The 22,024-nt window shown below is 39.1% G+C and overlaps 1 protein-coding gene across 9 annotated transcripts in view; it reads left to right on the top strand.

The window, feature by feature from the left end:
- TACC2 (transforming acidic coiled-coil containing protein 2) overlaps positions 1-22,024 on the top strand; it is a 302,667-nt gene that overhangs the window by 24,456 nt on the left and 256,187 nt on the right. For 5 of the 9 annotated variants that reach the window (XM_053692637.1, XM_053692632.1, XM_053692635.1 and 2 more), the window contains exon 2: positions 16,928-16,999. In XM_053692637.1, the coding sequence (XP_053548612.1) occupies positions 16,971-16,999 (29 nt within the window). In that variant the 5' untranslated portion in view covers positions 16,928-16,970. Of the gene's footprint in view, positions 1-12,027; positions 12,123-16,927; positions 17,000-22,024 lie in introns of those variants that run through there. The other 4 variants (XM_053692638.1, XM_053692633.1, XM_053692636.1 and 1 more) reach the window with 1 other exon arrangement.

Genomic DNA, 22,024 nt, shown 5'->3' with positions numbered 1-22,024 from the left:
TGGACGACATATTGGTTCAAGCACCATCTTTTCAACCAGCAAAATCACACACAGAGATATTGTTGTCTTTTCTTCGTTCCCACGGATGGAATGTGAATCTGGATAAAGCTCCCTTTCCCCTGCTACAAGAGTAGTGTTCTTAGGGACCATAATAGATTCTCTATTGATGAAGATTTTTCTGATAGAGGTCAGGAAAAACAAAATCATTTTCTTTTGCCTCTCTTTTCAGGCTACTGCTTATCCTTCAGTGGCTCAATGTATGGAGGTAATCGGTCTGATGGTGGCTTCCATGGACATCATTCCTTTTGCTTGATTCCATTTGAGAGCACTCCAGTTGTGCATGCTCAGACAATGGAATGGCGACCATGCAGATCTATCTCAGAGAATAGAGTTAGATCAGTCGTCAAGGGATTCTCTCCCATGGTGGAATTCTCAGGAACATCTGTCTCAGGGCACATGCTTTCTAAGACCTTCCTGGGTGATTGTGACCACAGATGCCAGCCTGCTGGGCTGGGGAGCAGACTGGAACTCGTTAAAAGCTCAGGGCCTTTAAACTCGGGAGGAGTCTGCTCTTTCCATCAACATCTTGGAGTTGAGGGCAATTTACAATGCTCTATTGGCTTGGCCTCAGTTGCCCTCAGCCCAGTTGATCAGGTTCCAGTCAGACAACATAACCTCTGTGGCTTACATCAATCACCAGGGAGGAACTCGGAGTTCCTTAGCCATGAAGGAGGTTACTCAGATTCTTCAGTGGGCAGAGACCCACAATTGCTGTCTATCTGCCATCCACATTCTAGGAGTAGACAACTGGGAAGCAGATTTTCTGAGCAGACAGAGTTTTCATCCCGGGGTATAGGAACTCCATCCGTAGATGTTTTCCAGCTTAGTCCTCAAATAGGGGGTGCCAGAGTTAGATCTGATAGATGCTCTGGCAGTTCCTTGGGTTTTCAGGTTGACATATCATAGTTTCCTCTGTTTGCTCTCCTTACACGAGTCATTGCTTGTATCAAACAGGAGAGGTCGTCAGTGATTCGAATAGCCCCTGCGTGGCCTCGCAGGATCTGGTTTGCAGACCTAGTGGAGATGTCATCTCTCCCACCTTTGAGACTACTTCTGAGGAAGGATCTCCTGATTCAGGGTCTATTCCTTCATCCAAATCTCGTTTCTCTGAAGCTGACTGCTTGGAGATTGAACGCTTAATTCTGTCTAAAGGTGTTTTTTCTGAGTCGGTCATTGAGACCATGATTCAGGCTCGCAAGCCTGTTACTAGAAAGATTGTGCCAAGCCTGTTACTAGAAAGATTGTTACAAGAAAGTACTAGCCAGATGTGCAATCTTTTTGTCAGGCCTTGGTCAAAATCAGGCCTGTCTTTAAGTCTGTTGTTTCTCCTTGGAGCCTTAAATGTGTTGTTCCTCCTTGGAGCCTTAACCTTGTTCTTAAAGTTTTACAGCTGGCTCCGTTTGAGCTATTGCATTCCATAGACATTAAGTTGTTATATTGGAAGGTTTTGTTTCTTGTTGCTATCTCTTGTGCTCAAAGAGTCTTGGAACTCTCAGCTCTGCAGTGTGATTCCCCTTATCTCATCCCCTTTCTAACAGAAATATGAATCAGGAAATTGTTGTTTCCTCTCTGTGTCCTAATCCTTCTTCTTCCAAAGAACGTTTTTTACACAATTTGGATGTTGTACGTGCTCTTAAATTCTACTTAAGGCGACTAAGGATTTTCGCCAGTTCTCTGCCCTCTTTGTCTGGGAAACGTAAAGGTCAGAAAGTTACTGCTACTACTCTTTCTTTTTGGTTACAAAGTATAATTCGTTTTGGCTTATGAGACTGCTGGACAGCAGCCTCTTGAGAGAATTACAGCTCATTCCACAAGAGCTGTTTCCTCTTCTTGGAATTTCAAAAATGAAGCTTCTGTGGAACCCAATTTGCAAGGCTGCAACTTGGTCTTCTCTACATACTTTTTCCAAATTTGATATTTTTGCCTTCGCTGAGGCTTCTTTTTGGAGAAAGGCTCTTCAAGCGGTGGTGCCTTTTGTTTCGGACTGCCTGTCTTGTCCCTCCCTATTTATACGTGTCCTCTAGCTTGAGTATTGGTTCCCAACAGTAATTACTCAGCCCGTGGACTCACCATATCTTAGGAAAGAAAAACAAAATGTATGTTTTCCTGATAAATGTATTTCTTTCTGGATATGGTATATGAGTCCACGGCCCCACCCTTTATTTTAAGAAAGTTGTTCTTTTGACTATAACCTCGGCACCTCTACACCTTGTGTTACTCCTTTTTCTCCATTTCCCTTCGGTCGAATGACTGGGGGTTGTGGGTAAGGGAGTGATACTTAGCAGTTTAACTGTGGTGCTCTTTGCCTCCTCCTGCTGGCCAGGTGATATTCCCAACAGTAATTACTCAAGCCGTGGACTCACCATACCTGGAAAGAAATACATTTATCAGGTAAGTATAAATTCTTTTTTTCTTTTCTATGTGACATTTTATGTAGAATCCAGTTTTGAGATAAATGCCCCTTTAAAAAATGTAAGTGGACGTTCAATTAAAAAATAGGTGCTGTATATTGATTTTATACAATTAGTATTAAAACAACTTAACCTCACTCCCTCAGGTATGTTGCAGCAGTTATTAGTTAAACATTTCCAGAAATAGATCTTTTTTTAATTTTTAAGGGACATTAACCTAATTGTTTTCAATAACAGACAATAAATAATTAAACAAAATATCTTCAACACAGTCTCTAAAATATTTGTTTATGCTTTTGAAATTTATATAATTGTAAACAACTTTCCAATTTATTTCTATTAGCAAATTAGCTTCTTTCTCTTGGTATCCTTTATTGAAGAGTAAACCAAGAAAGGCCGTTAGGATCTTAGGAGCGTGCACCTTTAGTTAGCATTCTATGGCAGCAGTGTTTGAAACTATGTTTCCTAAAGTAAAGTGACCATACAGCACCTTCACTATTTCAGGCACAGACAGGGAAGGTCAATCCCGTATAAACACATATGACATGATTAAGGGCCATAAGAACGGCAAACCAGGATCCTTCCTAGACTGATCTTTCTTTGAACCTATGTCCACCATTTTCCGTGTAATTAAAATTAAGTTATCCCAGGTCGCCAAAGATCCTGATTGTGATTCCAGTTTTGTGATGTGCATTTCTGAAGAAGTAAAATGTAATGGAATTCGCTATACTTTAAATGGACACAAAACCCAAAATTTTTCTTTCATGATTCAGATAGAAAATACAATTTAAAACAACTTTCCAATTTATTTCTTTTATCAGATTTTCTTTGTTTTTTTTGTTATCCTTTGTTGAAAAGCAGGAAAGTAAGTTAGGTAGTGTGCACGTGTCTACAGCACTATATGGCAGCGGTTTTTCAACAATCACAAGCACTAGATGGCAGCACTATTTCCTGTCATGTAGTTCTCCAGACATGTGCATACTGCCAATCTAGATATCTCTTCAGCAAAGAATAACAAGAGAATGAAGCAAATTTGATAATAGAAGTAAATTGGAGACTTTTTAAAAATTGTATTCTCTATCTTTATCATGATAGAAAATTTATTTTTTTTCATGTCACTTTAAAAGGACATTAAACCCAATATTTTTCTTTCATGATTCAGATAGATTATACAATTTTAAACAACATTCCAATTTACATCTATTATCTAATTTGCTTCATTCTTTAGATATCCTTTGTTGAAGAAATAGCAATGCACATGGGTGAGCCAATCACACGAGGCATCTATGTGCAGCCAGCAATCAGCAGCTACTGAGCCTATCTAGATAGGCTTTTCAGCAAAGGATATCAAGAGAATGAAGCAAATTAGGTAAATTAGAAAGTTGCTTAAAATGGCATGCTCTTTCTAAACCATGAAAGAAAAAATGTGGGTTTCATGTCCCTTTAACCAACCAGAAATACTGTATAAATTAAAAAAGCAAGGGCTTAAAGTGATGGAAATTTTTATGTTTCAGCAACATGGATTGTGATAATGTATATGATACTCGTAATAGTCGCTAACTTGTTTTTCTGTAATCTAACCATATTCTTTTACAATTAAAAGCTTACTTTTTTATTCCTGCATGTGTTTGCTCCGCCCCCAGTCTTCTTCCTGGATTTTGCATAGTGAGGCAGAGAGCGGTCCCATCCGCTCTCTTCTTATGCATGATGCTCTGCTGATGTGGACAATATACCTCGCGCATGCGCAAAGTTCAGTTGTCGGCTCAATTAAAACAATGAATCCAAACATGCCAAAATGCCACAATTGTGATTGGGCAACCGCTAAAACGTCATTAAAAATAAAAAAACAAATACACTTAGTGGCAGGGCTGCCAGAGCGCACAATGGAAATTTAGCTGTTTCATTATGAATAATAAATTAAGTTGTGATCTCAAGAGTTTTGATAATTGAACCTTATACTTATTTATGGAGAAATATCGATTGAGGCTCAGCAATATTGGTGAATTTATCATCACATGCACACTCCCAAGTCTGTGATCTTATGGAAAGGAGGTAAATTTCCACAACACTAACACCTAGATTACGAGTTTTGCGTTAGGAGGGGTGCGTTGCTAACAAGCAGTTTTCCCTCACCGCTCACTTGCAGACAGCGCTGGTATTATGGGTTTTTACAAACCCGGCGTTAACCGCAAAAAAGTGAGCAAAGAGCAAAATTTAGCCCCACATCTCACCTCAATACCAGCGCTGCTTACGGTAGCAGTGAGCAGGTAAAACGTGCTTGTGCACAATTTCCCCATAGGAATCAATGGGGGAGAGCCGGCTGAAAAAAAAACTAACACCTGCAAAAAAGCAGCGTTCAGCTTCTAACGCAGCCCCATTGATTCCTATGGGGAAATACATTTTATGTCTACACCTAACACCCTAACATGAACCCCGAGTCTAAACACCCCTAATCTTACACTTATTAACCCCTAATCTGACGCCCCCGACATCGCCGACACCTACATTATATTATTAACCCCTAATCTGCTGCTCCGGACACCGCCGTCACCTACATTATACTTATGAAACCCTAATCTGATGCCCCCAAAATCGCCGAACCCTACATTATATTTATTGTAATTAGTTTAAAATTCTTGTATTTTACATGTACGTATTTAGTTTTAAATAGGAATAATTTAGTTAATGATAGTAATTTTATTTAGATTTATTAAAATTATATTTCAGTTAGGGGGGCTAGGTTTAGGGTTAGACTTAGGTTTAGGGGTTAATACATTTAATATAGTGGCGGCGACGTTGGGGGCGGCAGATTAGGGGTTAATAAATGTAGGTAGGTGTCGGCAATGTTAGGGCAGGCAGATTATGGGTTAATAATATTTAACTAGTGTTTGTGATGCGGGAGTGCGGCAGCTTAGGGGTTAATATTGTTTATTTTAGTGGCGGCGATGTCCGGTTCGGCAGATTAGGGGTTAAAATATTTATTTTAGTGTTTGCAATGTGGGCCTCGGTTTAGGAGTTAATAGGTAGTTTATGGGTGTTAGTGTACTTTTTAGCACTTTAGTTAAGAGTTTTATGCTACGGCGTTGTAGTGTAAAACTCTTAACTACTGACTTTTAAATGCGGTATCAGTCTTGACAGGAGAGGGTCTACCGCTCACTTTTTGTCAGACTCGTAATACTGGCGCTATGCAAGTCCCATTGAAAATATAGGATACGCAATTTACGTAAGTGGATTTGCGGTATTTCCGAGTCTGTCCAAAAAAGTGAGCGGTGAGTCTGTCATTTCAAGACTCGTAATACCAGCGGGCGTTAAAAAGCAGCGTTGGGACCTCTCAACGCTGCTTTTTAACCCTAATGCACAACTCGTAATCTAGCCGTAAGAGTCTTAAAGGGACATGAAACACAAAATGTTATTTTATGATTCAGATAGGGCATACAGCTTTAAACATTTTGCAATTAACTTCTATTATAAAATTTGCTTAATTATCTTGGTATCCTTTGTTGAAGGAGCAGTAATGCCCTACTGGGAATTAACTGAAAGCCAATGACAAGATGCATATATGTGCAGCCACCACTCAGCAGCTTCTGAGCCTACATAGGCATATTTTTCAACAAAGGATACTAATAGAATAAAACAAATTTGATAATAAAAATAAATTGCAAATCTATTTAAAATTGTATGCTCGACCTGACTCATGAAAGAAAAAATGGGTTTCATGTCTCTTTAAGTTTTATAACAGAACTAAATGGGATTTGATTTGAAATGCATTCTCCATCTGAATGATGAAAGTTTATTTTGGCTTTCATGCTCCTTTCAGTTATTCTAAGCATCAGGTAACTAATTTAAATATTTATAGCATGTTAGTTGAACTATTTGTTAAAGGAACAGCCTAGTCCAGAATTGTTATTGTTTTAATCCCTTTATTACGCATTCCCCAGCTGTGCATAACCAACACAGTTATATTAATACACTTTTTACCTCTGTGATTATCTTGTATCTAAGCCACTGCAGACTGCCCCCTTATTTCAGTTCTTTTGACAGACTTGCATTTTAGCCAATCAGTGCTGACTCCATGGGAGTAAGCACAATGTTATCTATGTGGCAGTGCACACATGACTAGCACTGTCTAGCTGTAAAAAACTGACAAAATGCACTGAGATAAGAAGCCGCCTTCAAGGGCTTAGAAATTAGCATATGAGCCTACCTATGTTTAGCTTTCCACAAAGAATACCAAGAGAACAAAGCTTATTTGATGATAAAAGTAAATTGGAAAGTTGTTTAAAATTGTATGCCTATTCTGAATCATGAAAGTTTAATTTTGACTAGACTGTCCCTTTAATAACTGGACGTCAATTTCGCCATTTATTCTTAGCTTACAATGAACATACATCTATTGATATGGTAAATATCTCTTCAACAGAACTTTTCCTTGCTCCTTGTTCAAGTGGCTTTGAATTTCATGTAATCAATGCCGCCTATTATCAACTGGTTTCACCACTAAGCACCTATTATTCAGTAGCATAAAAGATTCCAGTGCTATAAAGGATATTTCCTACAGGCTGCCGGACAGTGTCATCTCTCAACTCTGTTACATAAAAGAGAAAAAAGATCAGGTGAACTGATACCCCCTCCATGCAAAACGAGACAGGAGAATAGACATTCATCCCTATTTTACTTTACACTTATGTTTTAAAATTGAGTCCACTGTTTGCTGCTTTTATCTCTACATCTAACTCCAACACCTTGTGCAAACTCTGTGCTTCACACAGTTCTCCGGACTCACCAGGGGAACTTGGGAGAAGCAGAGTTTGACCCTCTTGGGAGAAAGAGAGGCTATTCTTAGACATGAAAAAGGTTTGTAGGGATATATAAGGTGAAAATAAGGGGCGCCAGGTGTTTTGTTCTGGGGTTGCAACAAAGTAATTTTAGACCAAAGGGATTATTTAATTACACAGTTTATTATTGAGCAATGAAATTGTCCTCTAGTGACAGCATCTCCTTTTGCAATGTATTTTTTCAATACACAGAATTTTGTGTTGTGGCATCATTAGGAAGGAGTGATAGGTTTAAAGAAGGAGACCTTTCTCCCAATAGCCAGATACTGTCACACAAATACACTCTTTACCTATTTTCCTGAAACAGTTCTGTTTTTTTGCTGATCAGTTGGCAGTAAGTAGATGCAGTATAGTCAGGCGGATCAAGCCACCCCATCTCTTCTGACTTAGTGGCTGTATAGTTAGAGGGCCTTAACAACAACAACAAAACAGAGAAATAAATCTTATTCTTTATATTGAGTATGTGTGGTGGGAAGGTCTTAGTGAGCCCTCCCACTTGCTAGAGATGGAATGGTGAAAATTGCCATTCTTGCCCATGGTGGCATGCAAAATGTTTTGTTGGCACGCTACATACAGTGCTGCACCTGTTTGATGACATGAAGGTAAAAAAGTTTGTTCCCAAGAACAGATAATGTACAACTGTTCCATAGCTGCTAAGCATTTTGTGTTTGCTCCCTGCTTTAACCAATGCCCTGCAGAGACATTTCTCATCTATATGCTGAAGTCATTTTAGTCTTTTGAACTTTTTGTATTTAAACATTAATTTAGTGATTTCTAACTTTGGATAGAATGTGGTGCCAAAAGAAACACTGACTGGCAGCTATTTTAATCTTCTGGGTTCCATAATTATAGGCTAATTTCTATCTCCTGTGAAGCTTGACTCAGAGAAACAGACAGACAAATTTGTTATTGTTGATTGAAAGATAATAAAAATTGTACTGTACAGTAAAAAGTAGAACACAGACCATATTCCTCATGCCGGACCTAACAATATTTCAGTGTGCATTCATTTGTATATTTGGTGATTTTACAAGAAGTGCCATCACAAAGCAACATTTACTACAAAATGCAAACTGGTTCCTTCTATTTCACAGAACACTTATTATCAGGGGCGTATTATGGCCTAGGCCAACAAGGCCGGTGCCTAGGGCAGCAGATTTGGGAGGGGCAGCACATCTGTCCTATCCTCTCTCTGAAAGCCAGCACACAGTACAGTGAGCGATGAAGTGCAGGCTTTTACAGAGAAGACAAGGCACATGCTCTCGCTCTTTACAGGCAGTGCTCCTTTAAACCGTTGCTTCGTTTAGACCCGCATTTTTGCAGTGGAAGAGTTCTTGGTGAGAAACTTGACTGGGTATACGCTTCCAAGGTGAGGCTGGAGGAGAAGACCTTGTGCTGATATGCTGCCTCCCCTTATCAGCTGTGGTGGGTCTGCAAGAGCAGTGCTTATTGCAGGTCTTAGCAGCTAACAGACTGGATGCGTCTGTGCACTGCTTAGATCAGCTTGTGATGTCTAATCATAAACTCTCAGTGCTAATGTATGTTAGCTACTAATATCTAGCTTTCTCTGCATTCATGTGATGTCTAATCATAAACTCTCAGCGCTAATGTATGTTAGCTACTAATAGCTAGCTTTCTCTGCATTCATGTGATGTCTAATCATAAACTCTCAGCGCTAATGTATGTTAGCTACTAATAGCTAGCTTTCTCTGCATTCATGTGATGTCTAATCATAAACTCTCAGCGCTAATGTATGTTAGCTACTAATAGCTAGCTTTCTCTGCATTCATGTGATGTCTAATCATAAACTCTCAGCGCTAATGTATGTTAGCTACTAATAGCTAGCTTTCTCTGCATTCATGTGATGTCTAATCATAAACTCTCAGCGCTAATGTATGTTAGCTACTAATAGCTAGCTTTCTCTGCATTCATGTGATGTATAATCATAAACTCTCAGCGCTAATGTATGTTAGCTACTAATAGCTTTCTCTGCATTCATGTGATGTCTAATCATAAACTCTCAGCGCTAATGTATGTTAGCTACTAATAGATTTCTCTGCATTCATGTGATGTCTAATCATAAACTCTCAGCGCTAATGTATGTTAGCTACTAATAGCTTGCTTTCTCTGCATTCATGTGATGTCTAATCATAACCTCTCAGCGCTAATGTATGTTAGCTACTAATAGCTAGCTTTCTCTGCATTCATGTGATGTCTAATCATAAACTCTCAGAGCTAATGTATGTTAGCTACTAATAGCTTTCTCTGCATTCATGTGATGTCTAATCATAAACTCTCAGAGCTAATGTATGTTAGCTACTAATAGCTAGCTTTCTCTGCATTCATGTGATGTCTAATCATAAACTCTCAGCACTAATGTATGTTAGCTACTAATAGCTTTCTCTGCATTCATGAACCCATGGAGTAAATAGTAAATGGACACTTAAAAAGTTTCATTACTTGAATAATGGTTATTACTGTATGTTGTTGCATGTAAAGGGCAGTGATTGTTTCAAAATGTATTCTTCTTTCCTTCCCTTCCTCTCTTCCTTTTTTCCCTTTCTCCATCCCTTCCTCCCTCAACTCACTCCCTCCCTCTCTTCTTTCTCTCAACTCCCTCCCTTGCTCCCTTCTTTCACTCCTTTCTTTCCCTCACCACTTTTCTCTTCTCTCTCTCACTCTCCCTCCCTCCCTTCCTGCTTTCCTTTCCCTCCCTTTTTTCCCCTCCCCTTCTTTTCTCTCCCTTCTCTCAGGGAGAAAATGGTATGAGATGCATGCAATTCAAGCCACCTGTATACAAGTGTTTTGCTAGCCCATTTTCTTTATAATTGCTATGAAAAAACAAACAAAAACATTTTGCACACTGACCCACAAAAATATGAAGTGGAAAAAAGGCCTAAACCCTTTGATGGGGGGGGGGGCAGCTGAATTTTGAGTGCCTAGGGCAGCACTAAACATAAATACGCCACTGCTTATTATGTATATGACAGTGCTATATTAAAACACGTTAACATACTTTTTTGGAAGGAAAAGAAGCTGTTTATTTTGACTATTGGTTGGCAGTGACATGCCTCACAAGCGTAGAAACAAAAACTGTTTTACATAAAATTTTGTATAATAGTATTGTTCAAAAGTTTTAAGGATTAAATGGTCCAGCAGCAATAGTAACAGCATTTTTATTTGTAAACAACCATGTGTACAACAACATATTTGCTTTCATAGTATTAGTTCTTGTACGGATATAAACTTTTAAAGTGTCTGTGAAAATGTAAATATATTTAGGTCTTAATAGATATTAGAAAAAGATAAGATTATTTTATTGTACTTAATAGATATTTCTAATAAAACAGCAATTCTATATATAGATGCTGTTTACTATACAGTCAAAGAGAACCTAAAAAGGAAAAACAGAGGCGCCACATAGAACAGTATTGTCTGTTGAGAATAGAACAAAGAGAACACAGAGCCTCTATTACAAGCCTCTCACCAGATATAGCGGCACAACCGGAGTGCCTCACAGGGCAGCACGGGACCTTCTCAGTCGCCCGTAAGACACAGTAGCTGCGTCAGGATACTTTGCAGAGGAGGCGAGTACCCGGGCAGGCCAATCAGGAGGTCCAAAATTAGCCGGAAGTGGGTAGATCCAGAAGTTCGTGAGAATCAAACAGGAGCACGGATAGTGTAAAAGTACAATCTTTATTTGTACATACAAATAGCGACGCGTTTCTCAGCAAATAATGTTTCATCAGCTGTATTATTTTCTGAGAAACGCGTCGCTATTTGTGTCTTAAGGGTCGACTGAGAAGGTCCCGTGCTGCCCTGTACGGCACTCCGGTGTTGCCGCCATATCTGGTGAGAGGCTTGTAATAGAGGCTCTGTGTTCTCTTTGTTCTATTCTCAACAGACAATACTGTTCTATGTGGCACCTCTGTTTTTCCTTTTTAGGTTCCCTTTGATTCGTCTTTCGTTTGAAGAGAGCAGCCTTCCTTTGCGGGATATTCTACTCTACATGTGGTCACAAGCGCACCTCTTGTGAGGATCTCCTGAATCCTCCTTTACTTACTTACGATACAGTGCATACAATCTAGTCTTTGTAAGGTTATTAAACTATTTTAATAAAACTTAACTGTGTTTATGTGACAGAATCCTATTACATGTTAGATATGACAAGTGTAATCCTTCTGTCCCAGTCTGCCTTGTCTGTATCATATTTATTAATACTGTATTGCTCTGCAGTATCTGTTGGGACATTACAAACAAAGATAATAATAATATTAATAATTACAATAAAATATTAATAATAACAATAAATCTATGCTTGTTGTAGATTACCAAGCCTGGGTGATCACACAGGTAGATACTTGCATTTTATTGTGTGACTTTACTGATCCATAGAGTGATCTGAAGAACAGACCACAAATAGTATGTCACACTGTCTCACCATGTGACTTGTCAGCTCTGCCATATACATGCACTACAGCTAAGGTATCTGAGCAGTGCTGTGCAGTGACAGGAGTGAAGCAGCCTCTGGCTCTACAGCTGTATACAAATGACAGATGAGCCAGTGAGAATGACAAGCCTAAATAATATAGGTGTCTCTCCTTCCTTAGCAGAGGGTGGAGGCTGGCTGTGTGTGTTTAGCAGGTTTAGTGTTATGAGGGTGGGTCTGGGATAAAAGTTATAATTTGCCAGCTTGTGTGGGAGGAAGGGAAAACAGTCTCTTGTTTTACTTTGAGTCTAAGAGGACCAGACACTGTTGTGACAGGGCGTCCTGCAACTGGAATGCCCCTTCATGTATCAAACAGGATATTTAACTGTAAGTGCAGCATAAGGTGGTTTTTCTTTCTTCTCCATTGCAGGCCTTGCATAGCAAACATCTCAGTTACAAGGTTCTCTAGCAGTTAAAGGGTAAACAGTAACATGTATTTCTGCTGACAGGCTTGTTTTCCATTTGTCAAGGCAAAGAAAGAGTTAACTGTCCTCTTTGCCAGTGTAAAAGCTAATGAAACAACATTTGTAGTGACCAGAGAGAGACCACAAGGGATAATACAGTTATAGCCGAGGAGGGTATTGCTGTGCAAACTCTTTTAGTTTTATGAGGTTCAATTGCAGATGTGATACTTTTAGAATTGTTTTATAATTGCTACAAATGATTCATTACCCAAAACCAGTGAATTGTTTTACTTAGCCAGCATTTCTAAGTTGTTTCTCCAGTGCAGAAATAAAAAGTACAAATAAGTAAGTACTTTTCAGTGGCTAGAGATTTCCATGTATGAATAATTTTTTGTATATTATTTTGTACAGGTTACAAAATATACATTTGCAATATTATAAAAAAAAAAATAGCTCCTTCATTCTTTATTTTGAATCTGTGTTTTACTAGAAAATAATGTATATTTTAAATATTTTTTAACAATATTTTTTGAGAATTAGTTTATCCAGGATAATTTAAAATCTATATTGTATTATTAAATGCAACTGTCTTATTTATTTTTCCGCATATGTAATAATTCTTACTCTTATGTTTAATTATGAATAGTGAAATATATTTTAACTGAGATGTCATTGCATATTTAAAAAATATATATATTTATTGTTTTTCTATTTAACTAATTTTGTACAATTCAGTAATTCTACATATAGGGGTCGATTTATGAAAGTCTTCGGCAGGCTTCGCACCCCATTACGATTGCAGGTTCTCACAAGAGAACCTGCAGTCCGTATTTAACAAGCAGTGGTCATCAGACCACTGCTTTCCTAACCTTTCACTACCTCTTAGTTAGCAAATTTAAATCTCCCCGGTCTTGTCCGACCAGGGAGATTGACAGCTCCTGTCTGCGCATAATTGGCTGTGAATGGGCAGGGGACGGGATTGCACGCAAGCGCAAAATAATGCTCGTGTGCAATGCTGAGTTCCAGCAACGGAATTCAGCCCGCTAGAGGTGAGCTGCGGCGGACAGGGGCGCTGCAGCTTGATAAATCGAGCCCATAGTAACTGTATGTACTTTATGAAATCTAGCTTATGTAAGGTTAAAGGGACAGTCTAGTCAAAATTAAAGTGTCATGATTCAGATAGGGCATGTAATTTTAAACAACTTTCTTTGTGGAAAGCTAAACCTAGGGAGGCTTATATGGTAATTTCTAAGCCGTTGAACTGCCTATTATCTCAGTGCATTTTGTTAGTTTTTTCACAATTAGACACTGTTAGTTCATGTGTGTCATATAGATAACATTGTACTCACTCCCATGGAGTTATTTGAGTCAGCACTGATTGGCTAAAACTCTGTCAAAAGCACTAAGATAAGGGTGCTGTCTTCGGAGGCTTAGATACAAGGTAATCACAGAAATAAAAAGTGTATTACTATCCGTAATGGCATAAAAGTGTTGATTAGGAAAAACTGGGGAATGGGTCATAAAGGGATTATGTATCGTTTTAAACAATAACAATTCGGGAGTAGACTGTCCCTTTAACTGTTTCAATAACAATATAGGCCTTTTCATGTGACACGATTGCATCAGGTGTTAAATAGGATAAATGTAAACTTGTAGATTTCAGAGCCCTGGTAATCAAACAGTAATATATTAGAACAATTTAATTTGACTAATTTATAGTGGCAAAACAGACCTTAAATATGTATAGTTTGAGATCTCTGCATTATACACTAGGGCCAACTGTCCACACAACAAACACAGGTTGACTTTTATTGCTTACACGTTCTTATTTCATCCATTTTGATTTATATACAAGATGTTTACAAATCCTATATGCGCTGTCATTTCAGCTTTACAGACTTGGTTGGCCTAAAGTGGCACAGCCCATACCACTTGCCAGGGGTGGAGAACAATGACAAGTCACTCCTACTCTCTCCAGTAAATGCCTTTACCCAGCCAGTGCTGTGATGTGATGCAGCTGCCATATCTATTTACGTGATATGATGGTGTATATATGGGATGATTAAGTGCTTGTAACTAACCTGGGCATACTCTTTGTGTTCTATAATCTTAGGTTAGATAAGAGGGTTGTAGATGCAGAGACTTAATTCATTTTTTATTAGACATGTGCGATTCGTTTCGGATCGATTCGGAAATTCGGCCGAATTCGGTAAATTCGGAGATTCGGATCGATTCGAATTTCCGAATTGAAATAGTGCCGAATCTACCGAATAAATCCGAATTAGTTCTGATTTATTTGGTAGATTCGGATGGCCATGGATTACACTAGTATTGTACAGTATATTAGGTTAATCACTCTGCTATGGGTTACACCTAATATACAGTACATAATACTAGTCTAATACACAGCACATCCCACCTAACACATACCGAAATTCTGAATTTCCAAACCTAACCGAATCGAACCAAATCCAGCCGAATTTATTCGAATCCGAAACGAATCCGAAACGAATTCATTCAAATTTTTCAGAATTTGAATCGATCCGAACCGAAATTTGAAAAAATCTGAATCGATCCGAACCGAAATTCGAAAAAATCTGAATAGATCCGAACCGAACCAAAACAAATTTTTCGATCATGCACAAGTCTATTTTTTATCTGTTTTGCATCTAAATATTATTCACTAATAAGTGCATTTTCCAGTGACCTGTGCATATAAATACATTTCCTGATTGTTTCAATATACGTTCAATGAGAAAAAAACGTAAGAGAAAATTGTACTACAGTGGTGTATTTTCTCAGAAAAGATCCAAGCTGTGACCTTTAAAGGACCACTAAATGCAGTAGAATTGCATAATTAACAAGTGCATAATAAAAAGACAATGAGTTTTCTCCCATCTTCCGCCCCCCTGTATCATGTGACAGACATCAGCCAATCACAGACTAGCTTACTTATACCCTGTGAGCTTGTGCACATGCTCAGAAGGATTTTGTTCCCCAGAAAGTGTGAATATAAAAAGACTGTGCACAATTTGATAATGGAAGTAAATTAGAAAGTCTCTTAATACTGCTGCTCTGTCTGAATCATAAAAGTTTATTTTGACTTGAGTGTCCCTTTAAATGGACTTTCTAATGCAAAAAAAAGTTTTGCTTTGATTTGTTAGAGTTTATAATTTTGCTTTAGAGAGCCTAGATTACTATGTGTTTAACCAAACATTGCAGCTCCCATGCAAGACACAACTAGTTATTGGTGGGGTCGTATAATTGCAGCTCCTGATTAGTTCACTGATGCTTGTAGCTCTGGAGTGGAAATATACCTTTGTGTTTAACCCCTTTGCAGGGCGTTAAAGACATAGTAATCTAGACTTATTGAAGGGACATGACACCCAACATTTTCTTTCATGATTCAGATAGAGCACTTTCCAATTTACTTCTATTATCAAATTTTCATTGTTCTCTTGGTATCTTTTGTTGAAAGCATTCCTTAGTAGGCTCAGGAGCACCAGTGCACTACTGTGAGCTAGTTGCTGATTGGTGGCTGCACATGTCTCCTGTCATTGGCTCACCCAAAGTGTTTAACTAGCTCCCAGTAGTGCATTGCTGCTCCTTCAAGAAAGGATACTATGAGAATGAAGCAAATTTAATAAAAGAAGTATATTTTGAAAGTTATTTTAACTATTCATGACATTTTTGGTAGGATTTTAGGTCCCTTTAATGCAAAAATGACAAAATAAAGTTACGCTAACAAATTAAACTATGTAATCTTTGCAGCTGACCTAACCATTGCTCCTCACTGTCACCAGCATTAGTATTCCCAGCCCTGTTTTTAGGACTGAATGTGTCTAAATAAATTATACACATGGTACATCTGTTGGACTTAATGTGACAAATATTTGGAAGAGAAGTAATTTAGCAGTTTTTATTTTTATATATATAATACTTCTTAATTGGCACATCCAGGTATTCTTGTTTTAGAAAGAGAGAGATTATTTTATACGTCAATATACTTTAAAATTTCTTTAAAATTCCATTTACTTAAAGGGACATAAGACACTATTTTTTTCTTTCATGATTCAGACAGAATATAAAATTTAAAACAACTTTACAATTTACTTCTATTATCTTAGCTTCATTCTCTTGGTATCCTTTGTTGAAGGAGCAGCAATGTACAAGAAGCATATATATATGCAGCCACCAATCAGCAGCTAGCAACCAACCAGTAGCGCTCTGCCGCTTCTTAGCCTACCTAGGTATGCTTTTCAGCAAAAGATACTGTCCCTTTAATCTTGTTTTTATAGTTTTAACAAATCTTGTTTTATACAAAAGGTGCACATTTCAATTTTGTATAAAAAATGTTAGGAAAACACTGTTTTAGAGAGATGGTGGCAGTGTGTGCCTTGTTGGCAGTGACATCCCTTGCATTACGTACCACCACAAACTCTCTGAGCAGCTTCAGTGTTTGAATGTGGGTGCACAGGGCATATGTACGTATGCTCCTTGTGGCTGTGCACAGTAGAAGCTGAAATAATGATAGCAAATTTATTGCAAAATTACTTTATTTAAAATTTGAATAAACTCATGTGCATTTCAGTTTTGACTCTTATATCCATTTACATTATGGTCAAGAACTAATGGTAAAATGGACATAATAAAGAAAGGAATTCTTATAAAAGATTCCTGAGAAACTGACTTATTAGATATGTTTATAAGTTGTTTTTTTCTCTGCAGGGTTCTCATATACAGCACTAGAGTAAGAAGTGCATTATGGGGAATGACAACAGCCATCAATCAGAAAATCAGGTGACTAATGACAAACTATTCATTGGCTCAAACCAAAAGCTTCTTTACCAACTACAATATCAAATCCTATAGTTGTTTGTTTTTATTATTATTATTATTATTATTATTATTATTGTTTGTGTGCATCACTACTGTCAGAAAATAACAACAAAAATAAATATATAAATCATTTAAAAGCAATTCTGAAAGTCCTAGACTAAAATAATAGCCTATAACATGAACAGGTGTTAAACTCAAAATTAAATCACACATAAATGATGTTTGGCAAATAACTGGTAGACATGTGCGGGAAAGTTTTTTCTTTTTTGGCAAAATTTTCGTTAAACATTTACATTCGTTTTCCCATCATATGCATCTTATCTGAGGTCCGATGTCTGGGCATATAACTGGCATTAAGTGGTTACTGGCATATGCATCTTATCTGAGGTCTGATGTCTGGGCATATAACTGGCATTAAGTGGTTACTGGCATATGCATCTTATCTGAGGTCTGATGTCTGGGCATATAACTGGCATTAAGTGGTTACTGGCATATGTATCTTCTCTGAGGTCTGATGTTTGGGCATATAGCTGGGATAAAGTTGTTGCAGGTGTATGCATGGGGTCTGATGTCTGGGCATATAGCTGGGATAAAGGTATTGGTGGAGTATGTATCTTCTCTGAGGTCTGATGCTTGGGCATATAGCTGGTATAAAGGTATTGGTGGAGTATGTACCTTCTCTGAGGTCTGATGTTTGGGCATATAGCTGGGATAAAGTTGTTGCAGGTGTATGCATGGGGTCTGATGTCTGGGCATATAGCTGGGATAAAGGTATTGGTGGAGTATGTATCTTCTCTGAGGTGTGATGTTTGGGCATATAGCTGGGATAAAGGTATTGGTGGAGTATGTACCTTCTCTGAGGTCTGATGTCTGGGCATATAGCTGGTATAAAGGTATTGGTGGAGTATGTACCTTCTCTGAGGTCTGATGTTTGGGCATATAGCTGGTATAAAGGTATTGGTGGAGTATGTACCTTCTCTGAGGTCTGATGTTTGGGCATATAGCTGGTATAAAGGTATTGGTGGAGTATGTACCTTCTCTGAGGTCTGATGTCTGGGCATATAGCTGGTATAAAGGTATTGGTGGAGTATGTACCTTCTCTGAGGTCTGATGTTTGGGCATATAGCTGGGATAAAGTTGTTGCAGGTGTATGCATGGGGTCTGATGTCTGGGCATATAGCTGGGATAAAGGTTTTGGTGGAGTATGTATCTTCTCTGAGGTGTGATGTTTGGGCATATAGCTGGGATAAAGGTATTGGTGGAGTATGTATCTTCTCTGAGGTGTGATGTTTGGGCATATAGCTGGGATAAAGGTATTGGTGGAGTATGTACCTTCTCTGAGGTCTGATGTCTGGGCATATAGCTGGTATAAAGGTATTGGTGGAGTATGTACCTTCTCTGAGGTCTGATGTTTGGGCATATAGCTGGGATAAAGTTGTTGCAGGTGTATGCATGGGGTCTGATGTCTGGGCATATAGCTGGGATAAAGGTATTGGTGGAGTATGTATCTTCTCTGAGGTGTGATGTTTGGGCATATAGCTGGGATAAAGGTATTGGTGGAGTATGTATCTTCTCTGAGGTGTGATGTTTGGGCATATAGCTGGGATAAAGGTATTGGTGGAGTATGTATCTTCTCTGAGGTCTGATGTTTGGGCATATAGCTGGGATAAAGGTATATTGGTGGAGTATGTACCTTCTCTGAGGTCTGATGTTTGGGCATATAGCTGGGATAAAGGTATTGGTGGAGTATGTATCTTCTCTGAGGTCTGATGTCTGGGCATATAGCTGGGATAAAGTTGTTGCTGGTGTATGCATGGGGTCTGATGTTTGGGCATATAGCTGGTATAAAGGTATTGGTGGAGTATGTATCTTCTCTGAGGTGTGATGTTTGGGCATATAGCTGGGATAAAGGTATTGGTGGAGTATGTACCTTCTCTGAGGTCTGATGTCTGGGCATATAGCTGGGATAAAGGTATTGATGGAGTATGTACCTTCTCTGAGTTCTGATGTCTGGGCATATAGCTGGGATAAAGGTATTGGTGGAGTATGTACCTTCTCTGAGGTCTGATGTCTGGGCATATAGCTGGGATAAAGTTGTTGCTGGTGTATGCATGGGGTCTGATGTTTGGGCATATAGCTGGGATAAAGTTGTTGCTGCTGTATGCATGCATGGGGTCTGATGTCTGGGCATATAGCTGGTATAAAGGGATTGGTGGAGTATGTATCTTCTCTGAGGTGTGATGTTTGGGCATATAGCTTGTATAAAGGTATTGGTGGAGTATGTATCTTCTCTGAGGTGTGATGTTTGGGCATATAGCTGGGATAAAGTTGTTGCAGGTGTATGCATGGGGTCTGATGTCTGGGCATATAGCTGGGATAAAGTTGTTGCTGCTGTATGCATGAGGTCTGATGTTTGGGCATATAGCTGGGATAAAGGTATTGGTGGAGTATGTATCTTCTCTGAGGTGTGATGTTTGGGCATATAGCTGGGATAAAGTTGTTGCAGGTGTATGCATGGGGTCTGATGTCTGGGCATATAGCTGGTATAAAGGTATTGGTGGAGTATGTATCTTCTCTGAGGTGTGATGTTTGGGCATATAGCTGGTATAAAGGTATTGGTGGAGTATGTATCTTCTCTGAGGTGTGATGTTTGGACATATAGCTGGTATAAAGGTATTGGTGGAGTATGTATCTTCTCTGAGGTGTCATGTTTGGGCATATAGCTGGGATAAAGTTGTTGCTGGTGTATGCATGGGGTCTGATGTCTGGGCATATAGCTGGTATAAAGGTATTGGTGGAGTATGTATCTTCTCTGAGGTGTGATGTTTGGGCATATAGCTGGGATAAAGTTGTTGCAGGTGTATGCATGGGGTCTGATGTCTAGGCATATAGCTGGTATAAAGGTATTGGTGGAGTATGTATCTTCTCTGAGGTGTGATGTTTGGGCATATATCTGGTATAAAGGTATTGGTGGAGTATGTATCTTCTCTGAGGTCTGATGTCTGGGCATATAGCTGGTATAAAGGTATTGGTGGAGTATGTACCTTCTCTGAGGTCTGATGTTTGGGCATATAGCTGGGATAAAGTTGTTGCAGGTGTATGCATGGGGTCTGATGTCTGGGCATATAGCTGGGATAAAGGTATTGGTGGAGTATGTATCTTCTCTGAGGTGTGATGTTTGGGCATATAGCTGGGATAAAGGTATTGGTGGAGTATGTATCTTCTCTGAGGTGTGATGTTTGGGCATATAGCTGGGATAAAGGTATTGGTGGAGTATGTATCTTCTCTGAGGTCTGATGTTTGGGCATATAGCTGGGATAAAGGTATATTGGTGGAGTATGTACCTTCTCTGAGGTCTGATGTTTGGGCATATAGCTGGGATAAAGGTATTGGTGGAGTATGTATCTTCTCTGAGGTCTGATGTCTGGGCATATAGCTGGGATAAAGTTGTTGCTGGTGTATGCATGGGGTCTGATATTTGGGCATATAGCTGGTATAAAGGTATTGGTGGAGTATGTATCTTCTCTGAGGTGTGATGTTTGGGCATATAGCTGGGATAAAGGTATTGGTGGAGTATGTACCTTCTCTGAGGTCTGATGTCTGGGCATATAGCTGGGATAAAGGTATTGGTGGAGTATGTACCTTCTCTGAGGTCTGATGTCTGGGCATATAGCTGGGATAAAGGTATTGGTGGAGTATGTATCTTCTCTGAGGTCTGATGTCTGGGCATATAGCTGGGATAAAGTTGTTGCTGGTGTATGCATGGGGTCTGATGTTTGGGCATATAGCTGGGATAAAGTTGTTGCTGCTGTATGCATGCATGGGGTCTGATGTCTGGGCATATAGCTGGTATAAGGGTATTGGTGGAGTATGTATCTTCTCTGAGGTGTGATGTTTGGGCATATAGCTGGTATAAAGGTATTGGTGGAGTATGTATCTTCTCTGAGGTGTGATGTTTGGGCATATAGCTGGGATAAAGTTGTTGCAGGTGTATGCATGGGGTCTGATGTCTGGGCATATAGCTGGTATAAAGGTATTGGTGGAGTATGTATCTTCTCTGAGGTGTGATGTTTGGGCATATAGCTGGTATAAAGGTATTGGTGGAGTATGTATCTTCTCTGAGGTGTGATGTTTGGACATATAGCTGGTATAAAGGTATTGGTGGAGTATGTATCTTCTCTGAGGTGTGATGTTTGGGCATATAGCTGGGATAAAGTTGTTGCTGGTGTATGCATGGGGTCTGATGTCTGGGCATATAGCTGGTATAAAGGTATTGGTGGAGTATGTATCTTCTCTGAGGTGTGATGTTTGGGCATATAGCTGGGATAAAGTTGTTGCAGGTGTATGCATGGGGTCTGATGTCTGGGCATATAGCTGGTATAAAGGTATTGGTGGAGTATGTATCTTCTCTGAGGTGTGATGTTTGGGCATATATCTGGTATAAAGGTATTGGTGGAGTATGTATCTTCTCTGAGGTCTGATGTCTGGGCATATAGCTGGTATAAAGGTATTGGTGGAGTATGTATCTTCTCTGAGGTGTGATGTTTGGGCATATAGCTGGGATAAAGTTGTTGCAGGTGTATGCATGGGGTCTGATGTCTGGGCATATAGCTGGTATAAAGGTATTGGTGGAGTATGTATCTTCTCTGAGGTGTGATGTTTGGGCATATAGCTGGTATAAAGGTATTGGTGGAGTATGTACCTTCTCTGAGGTCTGATGTTTGGGCATATAGCTGGGATAAAGTTGTTGCAGGTGTATGCATGGGGTCTGATGTCTGGGCATATAACTGGGATAAAGGTATTGGTGGAGTATGTATCTTCTCTGAGGTGTGATGTTTGGGCATATAGCTGGGATAAAGGTATTGGTGGAGTATGTATCTTCTCTGAGGTGTGATGTTTGGGCATATAGCTGGGATAAAGGTATTGGTGGAGTATGTATCTTCTCTGAGGTCTGATGTTTGGGCATATAGCTGGGATAAAGGTATA

Source organism: Bombina bombina, chromosome 9 (assembly GCF_027579735.1).
Source record: "Bombina bombina isolate aBomBom1 chromosome 9, aBomBom1.pri, whole genome shotgun sequence".
Taxonomy (NCBI): domain Eukaryota; kingdom Metazoa; phylum Chordata; class Amphibia; order Anura; family Bombinatoridae; genus Bombina; species Bombina bombina.
The sequence above is the reverse complement of the archived record's forward strand: the minus strand, read 5'-3'. Positions and strand labels throughout refer to the sequence as shown.